This window comes from Scleropages formosus, chromosome 11, assembly GCF_900964775.1.
Source record: "Scleropages formosus chromosome 11, fSclFor1.1, whole genome shotgun sequence".
NCBI classification, from domain to species: domain Eukaryota; kingdom Metazoa; phylum Chordata; class Actinopteri; order Osteoglossiformes; family Osteoglossidae; genus Scleropages; species Scleropages formosus.
In genome coordinates, this window is record NC_041816.1 from 4,405,133 (window position 1) to 4,419,889 (window position 14,757).

A 14,757-nucleotide genomic window follows, 5' to 3' on the forward strand; every position below is an offset into this window, starting at 1 on the left:
CCTGCGACCTTTGGGTACAAAGGCAGCAGCTCTAACCCTTACTCCTACCAGCTTTCTCTATTATGCATAATGTGTAACATTATACATGTATAACTTTTATAATGAACTTGCTCCTCTTAAATTTGATGTGACTGATGACGGGTGAATTAGATGTTTTTCTAGTGGGGTGCAAGTTTTGTGACAATTTCCATTGCTGAAACAAATTTTCAGCTATTAAAGGATAGTAGTAAACATAATTTAAATTCATTGTCAGAGAAATGCAGTTGAATACTCCAGACATTGCTCAATTATGTAAGTGAGTAAGAACTTTCCTCCTACAACCTGAAGACACATGGGCAGCCACTGAATCTCCTCTGTTACTATGAAAACCATGTGTTTACCATAAGTCAGTGCTGACAGGATGGTGCTTACCCCCGATTTCAGAATAAACAAATGTGTAACGCAGCCTTTACCTACTTACAGTGTGGAACCTAAGGTGAGTTATTCTCATAACTGACTGGACATGGAATAGCAGCTATCAGCCTATAAATGAGAGCTATTTTCGGTTATAGTATTTGTGTAAAAGTAATACAGCAATTTAAATATTTCCTGTTCTTTAAATAATTAACCATATGTTGACACAGAAGAGTTATGCTTTTAATACAAATTTTAATTTACAGCACGGTAACAAAAGGGTTTAATAAAAACATAACAAAAACATTAAAAACAGAATACAAAATGTCAGATTTTACTTCAGTGTGCAAAGGTTTTTTTAAACGTAACTTCACTCCATGTACATCAGTCTAAAATAATGCCTTTAAAGCCAATGTGTTACAGGATTAAGTGCAAACTGATTGCCTTTTTGTTTAGTGCACTTCCAATAATGGTTCAGACTGCCGTATTCTGAAAGCAGCAATACTTTTCATTGTGCTAATGTTTTTACATGGACTCCACAGTATAAAACAAACAGTACAACAGTTCTGTCTAGTTGCATATGAACACTGGAAAACCTAGTGTTTGCAGTTAGTGCAATCCACAGTGATGTGATCTCCTGTCTCAAGTGAGGTGGAGGGAGCTGGACATGGCCACTGCGATGTCACACCTCTGCCCCTGTACGTTCTTGGTCCAGCCAGCCCATGATGGGCACGGTCACGCATCAGAGATGCAGCTCTGGATCCGGTCCATCCACTGCTGGGCACTCTGAGCGTCTGAAGCACAGAAGTTGTACGTGCGCTTGGTTGTCTTTAGCTGGAAGGCAACGTTTGCGTAGTTAGACACACTCAGTGAGGAGACATGTCCTGTGGCAGCGGCTTGATGGGTTTCACAGGATGTAAATTAGGAGAAACTTTTAGCACTAGACACACAGTCTGAAACCGCTTATCCCAAGTGGGGTCGCGGCGAGTCGGAGCCTAACCCAGCAACACGGGGTGCAAGGCACCCCAAGCAGGACTCGAACCCGAGACCTGGCTAAAGCTGCTGTGCCACTGCGCCCCCCATACTAGTTACTTAGCCAGTGTAATTCTTTACTGAAGACAGCTAGACAGCTATTCCCATGTTGGGATGGAGCCCAGCTATGTTTTCAGTTACTGCTGTAGTTCTGTCAACTCTGCAGTTCCTCTTGTAGCAGAGGGGCACTCACATCGAAGAAGGCCTTCTCACTGATGTGTTTGGGAGCGCCGATGGTGGGGACTGCTGGTGCAACCGACTCAACCTCTGCCAAGTCAATGTGGCCCCTACAGTTGGTGTCTTCACCTGTGTCGTAGTATCTCATCTAAATACAAAACTGCGGTTAGCAACAAAAAGACCCCCCCAAAAAAAAAAAAAAAAAAAAAAAGATTTGTGGCTGGAAGAAAGTGAGCAGGTGAGTTTACCTGGTGTTTCGTAATATCCAAAACAAACCATCTAGGTTTCCAGGCTTTCAACAGAGCTCCCCGTTTGAACAGGACTCCTTCAAATGACCTTAAATTCAAATGAAAATTATCCATGCAAACATCTACTGCATTGTCTCTAGCAGGCCATACTGTAGTTAATTCTATTGGACGGATCACCTGAAGGTTCGTGCTGCTTGCATGGCCTTACCTGTTCTCGTCATTCTTGGGAGTGAACTGGTTGTAGAGGGTGGCTGCCCTGCGGCTGACCCCATTAGAGGCTGCTGGGCTGCTGTCCTTGCCCAGGCCGCTGTCAGGCAGGTAGAGCATGGAGTGGCGCTGGAAGGCCTGCAGGTTTGAGGTTGGTATCAGACCTGAAAGGGCCACTGTCTGCTTCTGGAGCTGTAGTGTAGAACAGTACAATTTCTGTTTTTATCTTTTGGCAGCACAAAGCACAGTGGCTACAAAGTCTCAGGCCCAGTACTCTACAGGTCAAAATCAACTTTGTGTGCACCTTGGCTGAAGTAATGGATCAAACAAACAATATTACAAATGCCTCTAAATATTTAGTCCATTTTTAGAAGGGCCATGGATTCCATTTAGTGGACAAAAATAACAATATTGGAGACAGCAGTGATTGTTAGTGTTTGTCACAAGAAGTCTTGCTTTGTTCTTTGTTCCAGGCTAGCTGTTCCCACCCATACCAAATGCACAACAGACTCTTTGAGCCCCTGTTTCATATTTACTGAATGAGTTAATCAGTCCCCACTCACGCTACTTTCTTGCTTCAGGTCTTCCTTGATACTTGCTTTCACCTTCTCCAGTGTGGTTTGCCAGCGTTCAGGAGCCTGTCCAAGCTCAGCCTCCAGTCTCTCTATGTCCTGAAATCAACATTTCACATGATCAGCTCCATACACAGTGTGGGAAGTGTACTACAGAAAACTAATTGGAATACAGTAGCCCCCCCTGATAATTTCACTGACGAGGACATTGCTTTCTGTTACATCTGGATGACTCTGAGGTTGGACAAGCAATTCTGTTTTTATTTGGGGGAAAAAACTACAGGTGGTCCCTGACTTACGATGGGGTTACAGGGTGTCTGTAGAGCAACCACGTGACAGACTGGAAGTTATGGATCACTGCTGCTGCCCAACATGTGAGAGAGTATCGCACCGCATATTGCTTGCCCAGGAATAAAACAAAAAAATCAAAATTCAAAGTACGGTTTCTAGTGAATGGCTATCGCCAGCTCCCCATTGTAAAGTCGAAAAATCATAAGTCGAGGAACAGCAGTATATTTCCCAGCAGCCCTTGTGCATGCTCTCAGGACAGCGCTGGCACTTACCGCCAGCAGCTTGGTGATGGCATCGGGCTGGGCACGGCCCACACTGCTATAGCAAGGCCAGACAATCTTCCTCTTGCTGCTGCTGATGGTGTCTGTGTCCTCTCCACCCTCTGTCCAGCTAGCTACCATCCTCCAGTCATAGCAGGGACCCATGGAGAGGGTCTCCCCGGTGAAGTAGTCCCACTTGATTAGGTTGGGGATGCTGATGGATGGCTTAAGCATTGGCTAAAAAGATAGCAACAGGAGCGGGGGTAAACAAGACCTATTGAACTAAGACTGACAAAAATCTATACATCACTGCTCACACCTTGGGGTTCAGGCAGTTTCTTTCAGCCAGTCACCTTAAGGATCTGAAGAAAAGCACTGTCCTTCCGCTGACACAAGACAGCATCACCAGTACACATAAGTATTGTACCCTCCAGGGTTACTTAATTCCTTTCGCTGATGTTGAAAAAATGTGCAGATTCATTTTTTACCCACCTTTTAAGTTGGGGATCTTTCATGTTTGTACCCAGCACTACCTGGGTTGGTGTGGAAACCAACAGACATGGAAAAAAGCTATTATGCCATGACTGAGTGCCAGATAGGTGTTTAGAATGCAACTGTTTTACCAGGTGGAAGGCACAATGTGCAGCAGCTTTCAAGGAAGGATTGGGAACTGGAAAAGAACTCTGCTGCAAATCCTTTACAGGAATGCTGTCAAAAAGACCTCCAACACTGATGTGATCAGAGTGCAACGTGCTCGCACCTCAGCTTCGGAGGGGCTGTACAGGTAATTGAAGAACAGAGGCGACCTCCGGTGCATCCTGCTGATGCAGTCCCAGATGCAGATTCCTCTTTTGGCCTGCTTGTCTCCCTTGTCCTCAAACAGGGTGCCTTTGGATACAAAGGTTACCAAGGGTGAGTTCACACTGACAGTCGCAGCTCTACAGACAGGCACCGGACTCTAAAATCTATTTAATCATTTGCTTAAGAGAAATTAATGGCACATTTTGGCACAATTTTATATATTCTATTTTCCCCCGGGGGGGGGGGGCGCAGCGGGTTTGACCAGGTCCTGCTCTCCGGTGGGTCTGGGGTTTGAGTCCCGCTTGGGGTGCCTTGCGACGGACTGGTGTCCCGTCCTGGGTGTGTCCCCTCCCCTCTGGCCTTGCGCCCTGTGTCATCAGGTTAGGCTTCGGTTCACCACGACCCCACTTGGTACAAGCGGTTTCAGACTGTGTGTGTGTATTTTCCCCCAGAATGTTTGTGTGTAAATCATAATGATTTCCCTACAATGCCTAAACAATCCCAGTCATGCACAGTTTAAGTTCCACCACTCCTCTGCCTAAAGACTGACCGTGTTCAAGGCGCTCGTAGTCCGAGTCCAGGAGGAAGTTCTTGAAGCGGTTGGAAACGTAGTGGTAGGCCAAGAACTTCAAGTAATGTTGATTGAACTCAAATTCTAAGGGATACTGGTTGTGGATCTAGAATGAGAGGTTTAGTTGGCTGATATTAGTCAAGGTTTCTGGGCTTCTCTCATGCCTGAGTGAGAGCATTATGGCCACAGATGACTTGGAACACATGCTAGCCATTAAAAGTGGTGAAATGGAGACAAGAGTGCAAAGATCAGTGACATCATTGTTCTCAGGGAGTGCTCTACAGAGCAAAAGGCAGCAGCTTGATCCAAGCCACTTAACATGGCCAAGCAGAAGATTCTTCTCATTTTAACATTTGGGCCACCTGGACATACTGGCAAAAACAACAGCTGTTTTTGGGATGAGACATCTATTTTAGGACTCATCCAATAATTTCCTTCTGTTTATCAGTCTCAAAGGACTCCAACCTATCAGGTCACCTTGGCAACCACTGCACATGAAAGGATAAATGCAGAAACTATGTGTGGATGTAGGCATAGGGACCAGAGGGCTCAGGAGACTAGAAACAACTTTCTTCTAAAGGTAGCATATGCACATAGCTTCAGCACTGTACGTCCTTTCAGTGCTGAAAGGACAGAAAAGGAATGCACTTAGAATTAAGGGTCGGAACACCATGTGTGCAACCGTGACGCACTGCATCTAAACTGCTTGTTTGTCTGGGGAATTGCAGGGAGACAACTCAAAGCATCAATGATGACAGCTGTGGGTTTCACTCTTTTCCCCCTGTGGAAGGATGAGATGACCTCACTGAGGAGGCATGCCTCCACTGCAAGCATAAGTATGGTGGGTAAAAGGGGCATGTGACAATGACTTGCCTGGTGGACACAGTCCAGGAACTGCAGGAACACGGGTGCAAAGCCACTTCCCTGGCTACTTGGGGCCAGGGTACTGCGCTGGCTGAACTTGTGACCAAAGGACAACCATTCCTTTTCTAGGAGCACCTGGAAACCTTCCAGGGTCCTGTAGAAGGGGTCACTAAGCAGCTGGACAAGAGACACCACCTGAGCATGATCAGAAAAACATGCACATAGTTAAATGCTGACAGGGATGGCAATTTGCAGTGTATTCCCAACACTTGTTTAATAATATTCTCACAACAGGTAAAGGCCACACCTTCCATGGGATGAAATATAAAAGGCACTCTTTATCCCTCTAAAAACCAGTAGGTGGCTCTGTTGCACCCCTCTATTTGTCTTCTGTGTGTATGAGTCCCTCCATGACCTTTCCTTCTCTCTTGTTTGTGCTGGATTCTGTGCTGGACTGATTGTTCGCTTGATGTTCACTTTGCAGTGAGTCAATGAAGGAAGTAGGACACACAGTAGTGTTTCTCAGTGGACCCTTTTCATGAGTTCCCTGTAGTAAGATGAGGAATCTTATAAATACCTTGAGTGAATACTGCATTTGTGATTTACAGCACTTGACATTTACAATCATATGGTATCACATCTAATGGAACACATGATCATTGTGTTTGTACACTGTGACCTGCAATCTGTTACTGAACACATGAACTGACCTACATTTCCTACTTCAACATTGTACTCCAGACACAAACAAAACGTGACAGGATTTTAGGAATGAAGCAAGACTTGAGAACAATACAAGCCCGGAGAAAAATAATATTTTAAAAACTAGTGTAATATGCAGTACTCATCAAAACTACACTGACATAAAGGGAAAACTATCTGGACGATATGACACGGGACACCGTATAGATGTGCCTCTAACCCAGAAGGGGCAAGGTGGGCTTTGCCAGAATAAGGACAACTGAGTCGTGTAAACAGCCTCTTAGAAAACTGAGAGCACTGACTGAGACAGCATCTTACAGGCAGGGTGAAGACCAACAAGCTGCATGCACACAAAGTGACAGCATCATCTTTTTACTTTGACTTTACCGGGGATGAAAAAAGCTATATCCCTAAAACAGGCACATGAATAAAAACCCCGAACATAACAACATGCCTACAAGAAGATAAAAGCCTTCCTGGTCATTACTACCAGTACAGCCACTTCAACAGCATAAATCTGAACATATACATTTGACAGCATTCAGTTGGCAACACCAGCCTAAAAAGTTACACTGAGTGTGAAATTGGTAAATGTGCAGTTAAGACGGTGTTAACTGTATGCCATACTATTCAAATATGAATTACATTTTGTGAGACTTCACTAACCTGGGACTCCAGTGACTGCTATTCTTTATTTAGCAGACTCTTCCAGCAGAAGCAGCTTGCAATGTACAACTGTCTATTCATTTATAGAGCAGAAAATTCTTACAAAGTAACTCATGGTAGGTACCCTTTACAAGGGCGATGAAGGAGGATATGAATTTGCTATTGCAAGGCAACAACCATCATCAGGCTAAAAAATACTGAGCTTGTTGGAAAAATATTGACCTTTGACCTCCCTCTGACCTTCTCCATGGTAACCCCATCACTAACAAACCTGAGTGGTGAGGTCCCAGCCATCCTCCAGGCTCAGCATAGCTGAGGAGCCACTATCCAGCACCTCCACCAAGATCAGGGTGAGCTGAAGGACCTTGTGAAGCTGTGGGGGAACAGTTGGAGAGCTGAACCTTGTGAATAATTTACTGTATTACATAATAGGTTGGTGGGAGTCAGACTTTTCTTGTTTTTGTGGTTTTGATATTATTGTTTACATGGAAATGAATCAAACTGACTGCTGATTCAACTCATTTGCGTTAACAGGAACTGACACAGACTATTGTACCAGCACCATAAATAATTTAAACTGGTAGAAAGTTACCACAAAACTAAACTTTCTCACCCTTGTGCACACTGAAATGGTTCCCAAGTGGCTGTAGCCAAAAATATGAGAAGAGTCCATCAAATGAAAGAAAACAAAATGCTACTTTCTGTTGACCAGAATGGCTGTATTACTTTTGGAAAAGGACGAAGAGTGGCTTCTGTGGAAGGAAACACACCTGAAGAATCCACTCAGACTCCTCCAGGTCCTTGAGAAAGCCACCCTCTGCATCGGAGATTACTGAGCTGGGCACACACGCCCGCAGCAGCTTCTTGAAGGCCCCTTTCACTTGCCGTGTGTCAACAAAGTCCACAGGCACCAACTCACAGTTCAAGCCCACATCCAGTTTGAGACCCTTGAAGAAGGTAGCACACATAATTATTACATTGTTTACGTGAATAGCCAACACAATGTGCATCAACATATGAACTAGTGTCCAAATGAAAAAGGGAGAATAATAAGCCACAGTCTCCTCTTCTTCAGAAGATGCTACTGCCTTTGCTTGATTTAAGTCCATGTGACCCATTAAGAAAAGTCATGTAGCAAATGTATCGCTGAATTAAAAAGCGTACTGACAAAAATGACAGAAATTCAAAGGAAGTGTGAATATTTGCAAAAGGCCAAGAGGATATGTGAAATATGCTTTGAAATGTTTCACTGATGTATGGATGAGTGACCCATTGTAAGTAGTGTATCTTAGCAGTGTAAGTCACCTTTGTGAATAAGGTGTACGGGCTAGTAACGCTACATAGTATCCATTGTAAGTCGCTTTGGAGAAAAGAATCTGCTAAGTGAATAAATGTAAATGTAAATAAATGAAATGCCAGACAAGTGGACCTGCAATATTTTAAAAATGGAAATGTGCCAGCGAAGCAAGAACTCACAAAAGAAAGAAAAGGATCTCAAGTTCCCCTCAACCAAAAAAAGGTGCTGCTCTTATAGCAGGATTTTGCTGTAATACTAATAGATATAGATGGTATGAAAAAGTGAGAGTATATTATTAAACCTTTAAGTGATGATAATAATGAACTGATGAAAATGTCATTACCCGGTATAGTACAGAAAAACAGTGGTTTTCATCGTACATTTGCGAAAGCAGTGCTGTGGAATCCTGCACTTTCAAATGTACTACAAATATATTTGTGCTAATATTAAAAAAAGAACTTGGCCACCCTGCAGGAGGTGAGGTACCGGAAGAAGATGCTTGTTATGGCCTGTGACACTGCATGCGGACTACACTGACTGCTCACCTGAACCCTAAACTGCACTTACCCTTAGGTGGGACTTCTCCCCAAAGATGTAGAGGGCAGCCTGCTCCTTGAGTAGCTGGGCCTGCAGGCTCTCACTGCCTGCTGGTGGGGCCAGCTCCTTCCCTGCCAGACGCATGGCCAGCTCTGCTGGAGATGGATGAGCGGTGAAGCGACTACTGGAGCGGAGGCTGGCCCACACACCTGGAAGGTAGCAAAGACGAGCACTGCAAAGGCCCTTTGTACAGGTAACTACAAGTCATCACACAGTAAACACAAAGAGGGACAAGGACAGAACTGACGTACACCGAAACTTAGTAGAACATGGTAGAATTCAAATCCCTACTGTGTGTTACAAATGAGAGCCCTGTACCTGACACGCACACAGATGGCTTCATCTTAGTGAAAGTCACAGCTGGGAGCAGCACTGTTTTACTGCTGCTGCCTTTATAGCTTTAAGATTCAAGCAAACATTTTGAACCCATACAACTGTATGTAACTCATTGACTGCTGATTAACACAAACAGTCTTTGCCAGAAGGATGAGCAAAAGAACACAGCTGCTCTTCTCCAGTATGATGAAGTGTAGACTACTGTATTACACATCATTAGACTACAACTTACACACCAATATTGAGATACAGGTACTAACCCAAAGCAGGAATGGAAGGTTATAATGTAAAATTAAAGGTCAATGAGCATGTTCAACATGGATAAAGATTAGCCAAGGGAAAAGGAAGGTATGGTACCTTGACTCTGGATTCTTCCCTTAGAGGCAGGTCTTTGGTGTGAGTGAGTGAATAGTTTATCCCTGTACCCAAGCACTTGTGGGTTAAAGGTAGGAGAGAAACAAAGGCACACAGAGACCAAATCAGACTGAAATCAAAGACAAACACTGAACAGTATGATATGATGGCAAGGTGATGATAATATGGAGATGACAAAAGAGTTGGAAAGGAGAGAAAGTGCAATTTATGTAACTGGGGGGGGGAATCTGCACAAACAACCAGTGTTATGATGCACAAAGGAATGCAGACGATCTCACAGCGTGTTTAATAATGATTAGGCACAACGATTTACTGGGTAAAATAGAGCCCGAATATTCTTCAAAATGATAACTCATTACTCAAGAACTTATTTTAATGTAACCTTAAATATTCCTCATTATCATTCTTTGTATTTATTAAAAAGTGAATTGTGACCATTTCCCTAACTGGCATAACCACTATCCACAGTGCCCATGACCATGTTAATACACTCTTACACCTAGAACTCCCCTTGTAACGCTGTCGTATCAAGCGCACGAGGTCTCGGTGACTTCAGAGTAGTATGCTGGAATAACAGTGTTTGTAGGTTTCCCACTAGACTAAATAATGATGAACTGAATACAAACAGTATGGAAAAAAAACAGCCCATTTGAAAACAAGCTTCTGAGGTTTGGACTCCAGTGTGCCTAAAAAAGTCCAGAAAGGTCCTTTTTGGGACTGGACTGTACAAAGGGCCAACGTCATTCATTTAGCATCCCAAGCCAGTGGGAACATCTGGAGCCACAACTTCCATTCGGATCTTAAAATTATCTAAAAGTGTACATTCCTTTGTTATTGACTGCACAGGAAATGATGTTATCATGACATGCAATCATTGGTGGACCCCACTGCAGTAAATAATGTGTCAATCTAGACTACCTATACAATTGTAAACTAAAGAATGTGGTTCCTGAGGGATGCTTAATGCTTTCTGTCAATGCAGGTTTTCAAATATTTATATGGCCATGGCGTCTAGGGCTGAAATCACTTGACCTTAGGGTGGCTGGCAGTTTCAATTTGGTTGAGTACAGTTTGTGCTCTCCAGCAATTTGAAGGGAACATCTGCTCATTGCAGCATTTTCAGCTATGGATTTCAAGTGAGCCAAGAAGATCAGTGAGTGACTCTACAGCAGGGGAACATTTTTATAAATATGTAAATTAAAAGTGTATTTCACCCGATTGATTAAATGTTCAGACCAAGAAAGTTCGTGTGCAGGAAGTGGAGGAGGTGTTTTACCAGAGTGCAGGCTTTGTGCACTGCCATGGGATGAGGATGATGCTCTGATATCTTCAAGATTTGAGGGTCCTTGCAGCAACAGATGAGGAAGTGGACAGAAACACCTAAGCAAGGAATAAAGTGACTCACCTCCTCTTGCAAAGCTGTTGGAAACGGGCACGTCCAAATAGACCGCTGCCATCTTTGGTATCCTTGGTGTTCGTCTTTCACTGCCTGGATTGAACCCAAAAAAGTGTAAACTTAACACCTTGTGCAGACAGTCTCCGAGTCAGAAACACACCTTTAAAGACGTACAATTCCGTTTTGGCCAACAAAGTATCTGCTTTCCCTGCATTTACATCAGCACTGGTGGGCCAAAAAGATAATGGATGATATAAATCTCCAAGATTAGGTTAGATTATGGGAAGTTAGCATAAAGAGGGATTCCAGTGTTAAATGAGGCAAGGAACATAGTTCCAGAGTTATGTTACTGACTCTTGGAACAGACAACACTGACTGCACTGTTAGATAAAGCATCTGGCTGAGACTTGGAAATCGTGTTTCATTGTGCAAATTATATTTGCCTCCATTTGAACTCTGAAGGTCTTCAGCCAATGAGTCCAATGGCCTATCAAGACACCTTACTGATGTTAAAAGATGTTCAAAAGATTTTCTGGTGTTGTACTCCAGTTTCACTAGACAAAGGCTCATTGTAGCAAACAAAAGATGGCTGTGATAAGGCATGGCATTTGTTGAAGTTTTATGGACTGGGGAAGAGGAATGAACTCTGGTGAGCCTCAGTAACCAGAATAGGAACCAGTGAAGTAGAGAACAAATAGCTGGAGACCCCTTTGTCCCCTGTTCCTCTTACATAATCCAAAATCATGCCACATTGCCACATCTCCTTTCTAACAATGATAACAAGCAGAAAAAGGGATGCAAATGGTGACAAAATGCCACAGAGATAAGGAAGTTAAAAACAACTCAATAATATGCCTTTACAAAAATAACACTGGCTCTAAAAAGATAAACAAGCAATTATTGAGAATGGAGAAGAAAATAATGTGAACCATGTAATGGAAAAGACATGGATCCTGTGTTTACCAGGGGAGAAGCCAGTAAGAGAGCGGTTTGCTGCACTGTTAGAGGTGCTCATCTTGGAGCAGGCAGGTATGGCATTCACGATGGCCTGCAGGTACTTCTCTTGCTCCAGGCTGCTGGAGGTCTCTGAGGAAACTGGTGCTAAAAAGCACTAGCATGTTTCAGTCAGGGGTAACGTACACACGACTCCTTCAAACATGCTTCTGACTCAAAACAGTGGCTTACACAGCAAACTTAGGCACTTAAAACTGTCAGTAGTGTTTACCTTAAATATCACTTTACTTAAAAATATGAATATTTACCATAACAGTGTAAACACAGACACACACACATTTTCTGAACCGCCTGTCCCATACGGGGTCGCGGGAAACCAGAGCCTACCCGGCAACACAGGGCGTAAGGCCGGAGGGGGAGGGGACACACCCAGGACGGGACGCCAGTCCATCGCAAGGCACCCCAAGCGGGACTCGAACCCCAGACCCACCGAAGAGCAGGACCCGGTCCAACCCACTGCGCCACCGCACCCCCACAGTGTAAACAAATAAATACAATACATGCTACCATTAAATTACCAGTTCTAACTGTATTCTAGTCATTTTTGGTATAAGTAGCACTAGAGGATAAAATATGTGCAATACTGGGCGTACCTGTCGAGGGGCTGTTCTGGGACTTGAAGAGGCCTACGACGCTCTTGCTATGGAAGCCTCCTGAGCGAAGGAGGACAGCTTTGGTCCGAGGGTGCTTCCAACTTAACACGGGCAGGCGGTTGTGCCGATAGCAGCGTGCCACCTTCTGCAGGCTGCTGTCTTGCACTGACTGGGGCACCACTAGCAGCCCAGGGTAACTGGCACCAAGGAATGGCCACACAGGTCAAATCAGAACATCTGTTTCGGTTTTGTTTTCATTTCAGTTCCCAGTGCTAGGAATTTTCTCACTGCTTTAAGCTATCAAACATGTACTGATTTAATCGAAAGCGTGTCAGAATGCTGACCTGCGGCATAGAGAGTATAGCCTGTTGACAGCAGTGACCCGAAACTGTTCGCCGGCCTTGGACCGTGAGGAGCTTGCTGTGATGGTGCCCAGGCCCAGGCGCTGGTAATCCCGAAAGAAGGCCTGCTCCACCAGTTGCTCCATGGTGGACTTCTCTGATGCCTTCAGCGTGCTACACGTGGGTGGTTCACTGTCGTCCGACACTGCAACGAATTGTGCATGAGTGGGTGAGGCTCACCAGTGTCTACTCGCAATATTTAACTCAACGTGTTGCCACACAGCTCCTGACTCTTACCGGAGACATCATCGTCCTCATGCCAGGTCATGCGATTGCTCCTTTCACTTTTCTTGGCTGTGTTCTGACGCCCTATGGTTATCTTCCCTGCTTTCTTTGCCCCCCTCACAATGGTTTTTGAAAGTGTGCTGTGACCAAAAGGAAAACAAAGTGTTTAGAGCAAGTTGTGATGTTAATTGGATAGAGGGATTGCAGAAGCTGCACTGTAGAACTCACCGGAGGCCTGTGTTTTTCTCCTTATGCTTGGGGAGAATGAGCTGGGGGACAGTCTGCCCCGCAGCAAAGGCAAAGGTGCTGAAGATGGACTGCGGACAGCGTATCCTCTGAAGGTGCTTCCTAAAGATCTCCACCATTTCTGCACTCACCTCTTCATCGAATGCCACCTTGATCAGCTGTCGAAGCAGACAACATAAACTACATTATGGGCACCATGATTCATTTCAGTCAAGCTGAAGATAGTTGCTGCCTGGGCCATTGCACTAAGTGTACACACTGGAGGTACCAACACATTTTTAAAAAGTCTCCTTTCCAGAATAATGAGGAGATGAGATGAGATTTAAGTTTTGTGCTAAAAGCAATGACTTTCACTTTTCATAATCCCCCCAAGGGGTGATCAGGTCAGTTCCTCTGGTTAACATCTCGCTGCCCCATTCTATCATTTCTCTAACCTAAAAGTGTAGTGAACCCCAAGCTTGATGCATTCAACTGACTTGAGTTAATGAATGGCAGAAAATATAGAACAGACCGTGCCCTCTGGCAAAATGGACAAGGCCTTGCAACTTCCTCCAAACTGTGCTTTTGTTGTACAAATTGCTGAAGAATATAGAAATGAGCCAAAAAAATAATTTTTTTTACAGCACTGTGAATTGTGAAAGCACAAGCATGTGTTTGTGACTTTTTTGTGCCTCAAAAAACTGAAAACAACATTTCAAATTGTATAATTACTATGAATTCCCCTCAAAATGGATGAATTTTTACAGCAGACATTTTCAAATCTGTACTCATCATGAGAGTTAAGGTTATGGTAGAACAGTATGCTACTTAATGTTACTAAATAACATCAGATCAGATGCTTTCTGTTGAAGTTTCATTACTGGTTAGCTGTACCTGGAAGGAGGCAGACCGCATCTGCAAGCCTTCCTGGATATTCTGCTGGAGCTGGTTCTGTAGGGTGATCTTCTTCTCCTTGGTTAGGGTGGACACAGGGAAGCTGCGGATCACAGTCTGCTCGCCCACTGCCCAGACATGAAAAACATTTCACTATACAGTTCCCTGACCGTAATGATGGATCTTACATAACGGTGTGGCAGTTTTGTGTACGTTACACATAAAGGAGACCTGGTATGTGTAGACTGAAGGAGTGCACTGCCTTACCCAGGGGGTCGTGAGGTGTGCCCTTGAAGACAACCCGATAGGTGGTGAGGAAGAGTGCTCCCTCTGCAGGAAGCATGTGTGGCCCCCCCAGCAGACCTCCTGTGGCCTCCTCTCGCCCGTCCGTGTCAAGCACTACTCGCAGACCCTCTGACACAATCTCTTCTCCTGGAAGTAGTGGGGGCTTCAGGATTTTGGCCTATGGACCAAGTGAGAAAGCGCTTGGAGACCCAGGATCATATAGCCATGCACAGAATCTAATACATTTACATTTATTCATTTAGCAGACGCTTTTCTCCAAAACGGCATACATCTCATAGAAATACCGAGCAATATTCACTAAAGATATGGAATTA

At 44.3% G+C, this 14,757-nt stretch overlaps 1 protein-coding gene across 2 annotated transcripts in view; it reads right to left on the reverse strand.

The window, feature by feature from the left end:
* Positions 1-662: 662 nt before the first annotated feature.
* Positions 663-14,757, reverse strand: part of sbf2 (SET binding factor 2) — a 98,056-nt gene continuing 83,961 nt past the window's right edge. The window contains exons 22-42 of one of the 2 annotated variants that reach the window (XM_018752608.2): positions 14,405-14,600; positions 14,138-14,265; positions 13,247-13,422; positions 13,031-13,158; positions 12,737-12,938; positions 12,393-12,589; positions 11,749-11,886; positions 10,795-10,878; positions 9,372-9,446; positions 8,649-8,827; positions 7,555-7,731; positions 7,056-7,157; positions 5,426-5,611; positions 4,532-4,658; positions 3,941-4,068; positions 3,193-3,417; positions 2,621-2,728; positions 2,059-2,249; positions 1,851-1,938; positions 1,619-1,750; positions 663-1,227 (exon numbers count right to left, since the gene is read on the reverse strand). In XM_018752608.2, coding sequence (XP_018608124.1) covers positions 1,129-1,227; positions 1,619-1,750; positions 1,851-1,938; positions 2,059-2,249; positions 2,621-2,728; positions 3,193-3,417; positions 3,941-4,068; positions 4,532-4,658; positions 5,426-5,611; positions 7,056-7,157; positions 7,555-7,731; positions 8,649-8,827; positions 9,372-9,446; positions 10,795-10,878; positions 11,749-11,886; positions 12,393-12,589; positions 12,737-12,938; positions 13,031-13,158; positions 13,247-13,422; positions 14,138-14,265; positions 14,405-14,600 — 3,066 coding nt within the window. In that variant the 3' untranslated portion in view covers positions 663-1,128. The remainder of the gene's footprint in view (positions 1,228-1,618; positions 1,751-1,850; positions 1,939-2,058; positions 2,250-2,620; positions 2,729-3,192; positions 3,418-3,940; positions 4,069-4,531; positions 4,659-5,425; positions 5,612-7,055; positions 7,158-7,554; positions 7,732-8,648; positions 8,828-9,371; positions 9,447-10,794; positions 10,879-11,748; positions 11,887-12,392; positions 12,590-12,736; positions 12,939-13,030; positions 13,159-13,246; positions 13,423-14,137; positions 14,266-14,404; positions 14,601-14,757) is intronic. The other variant, XM_018752609.2, reaches the window with a different exon arrangement.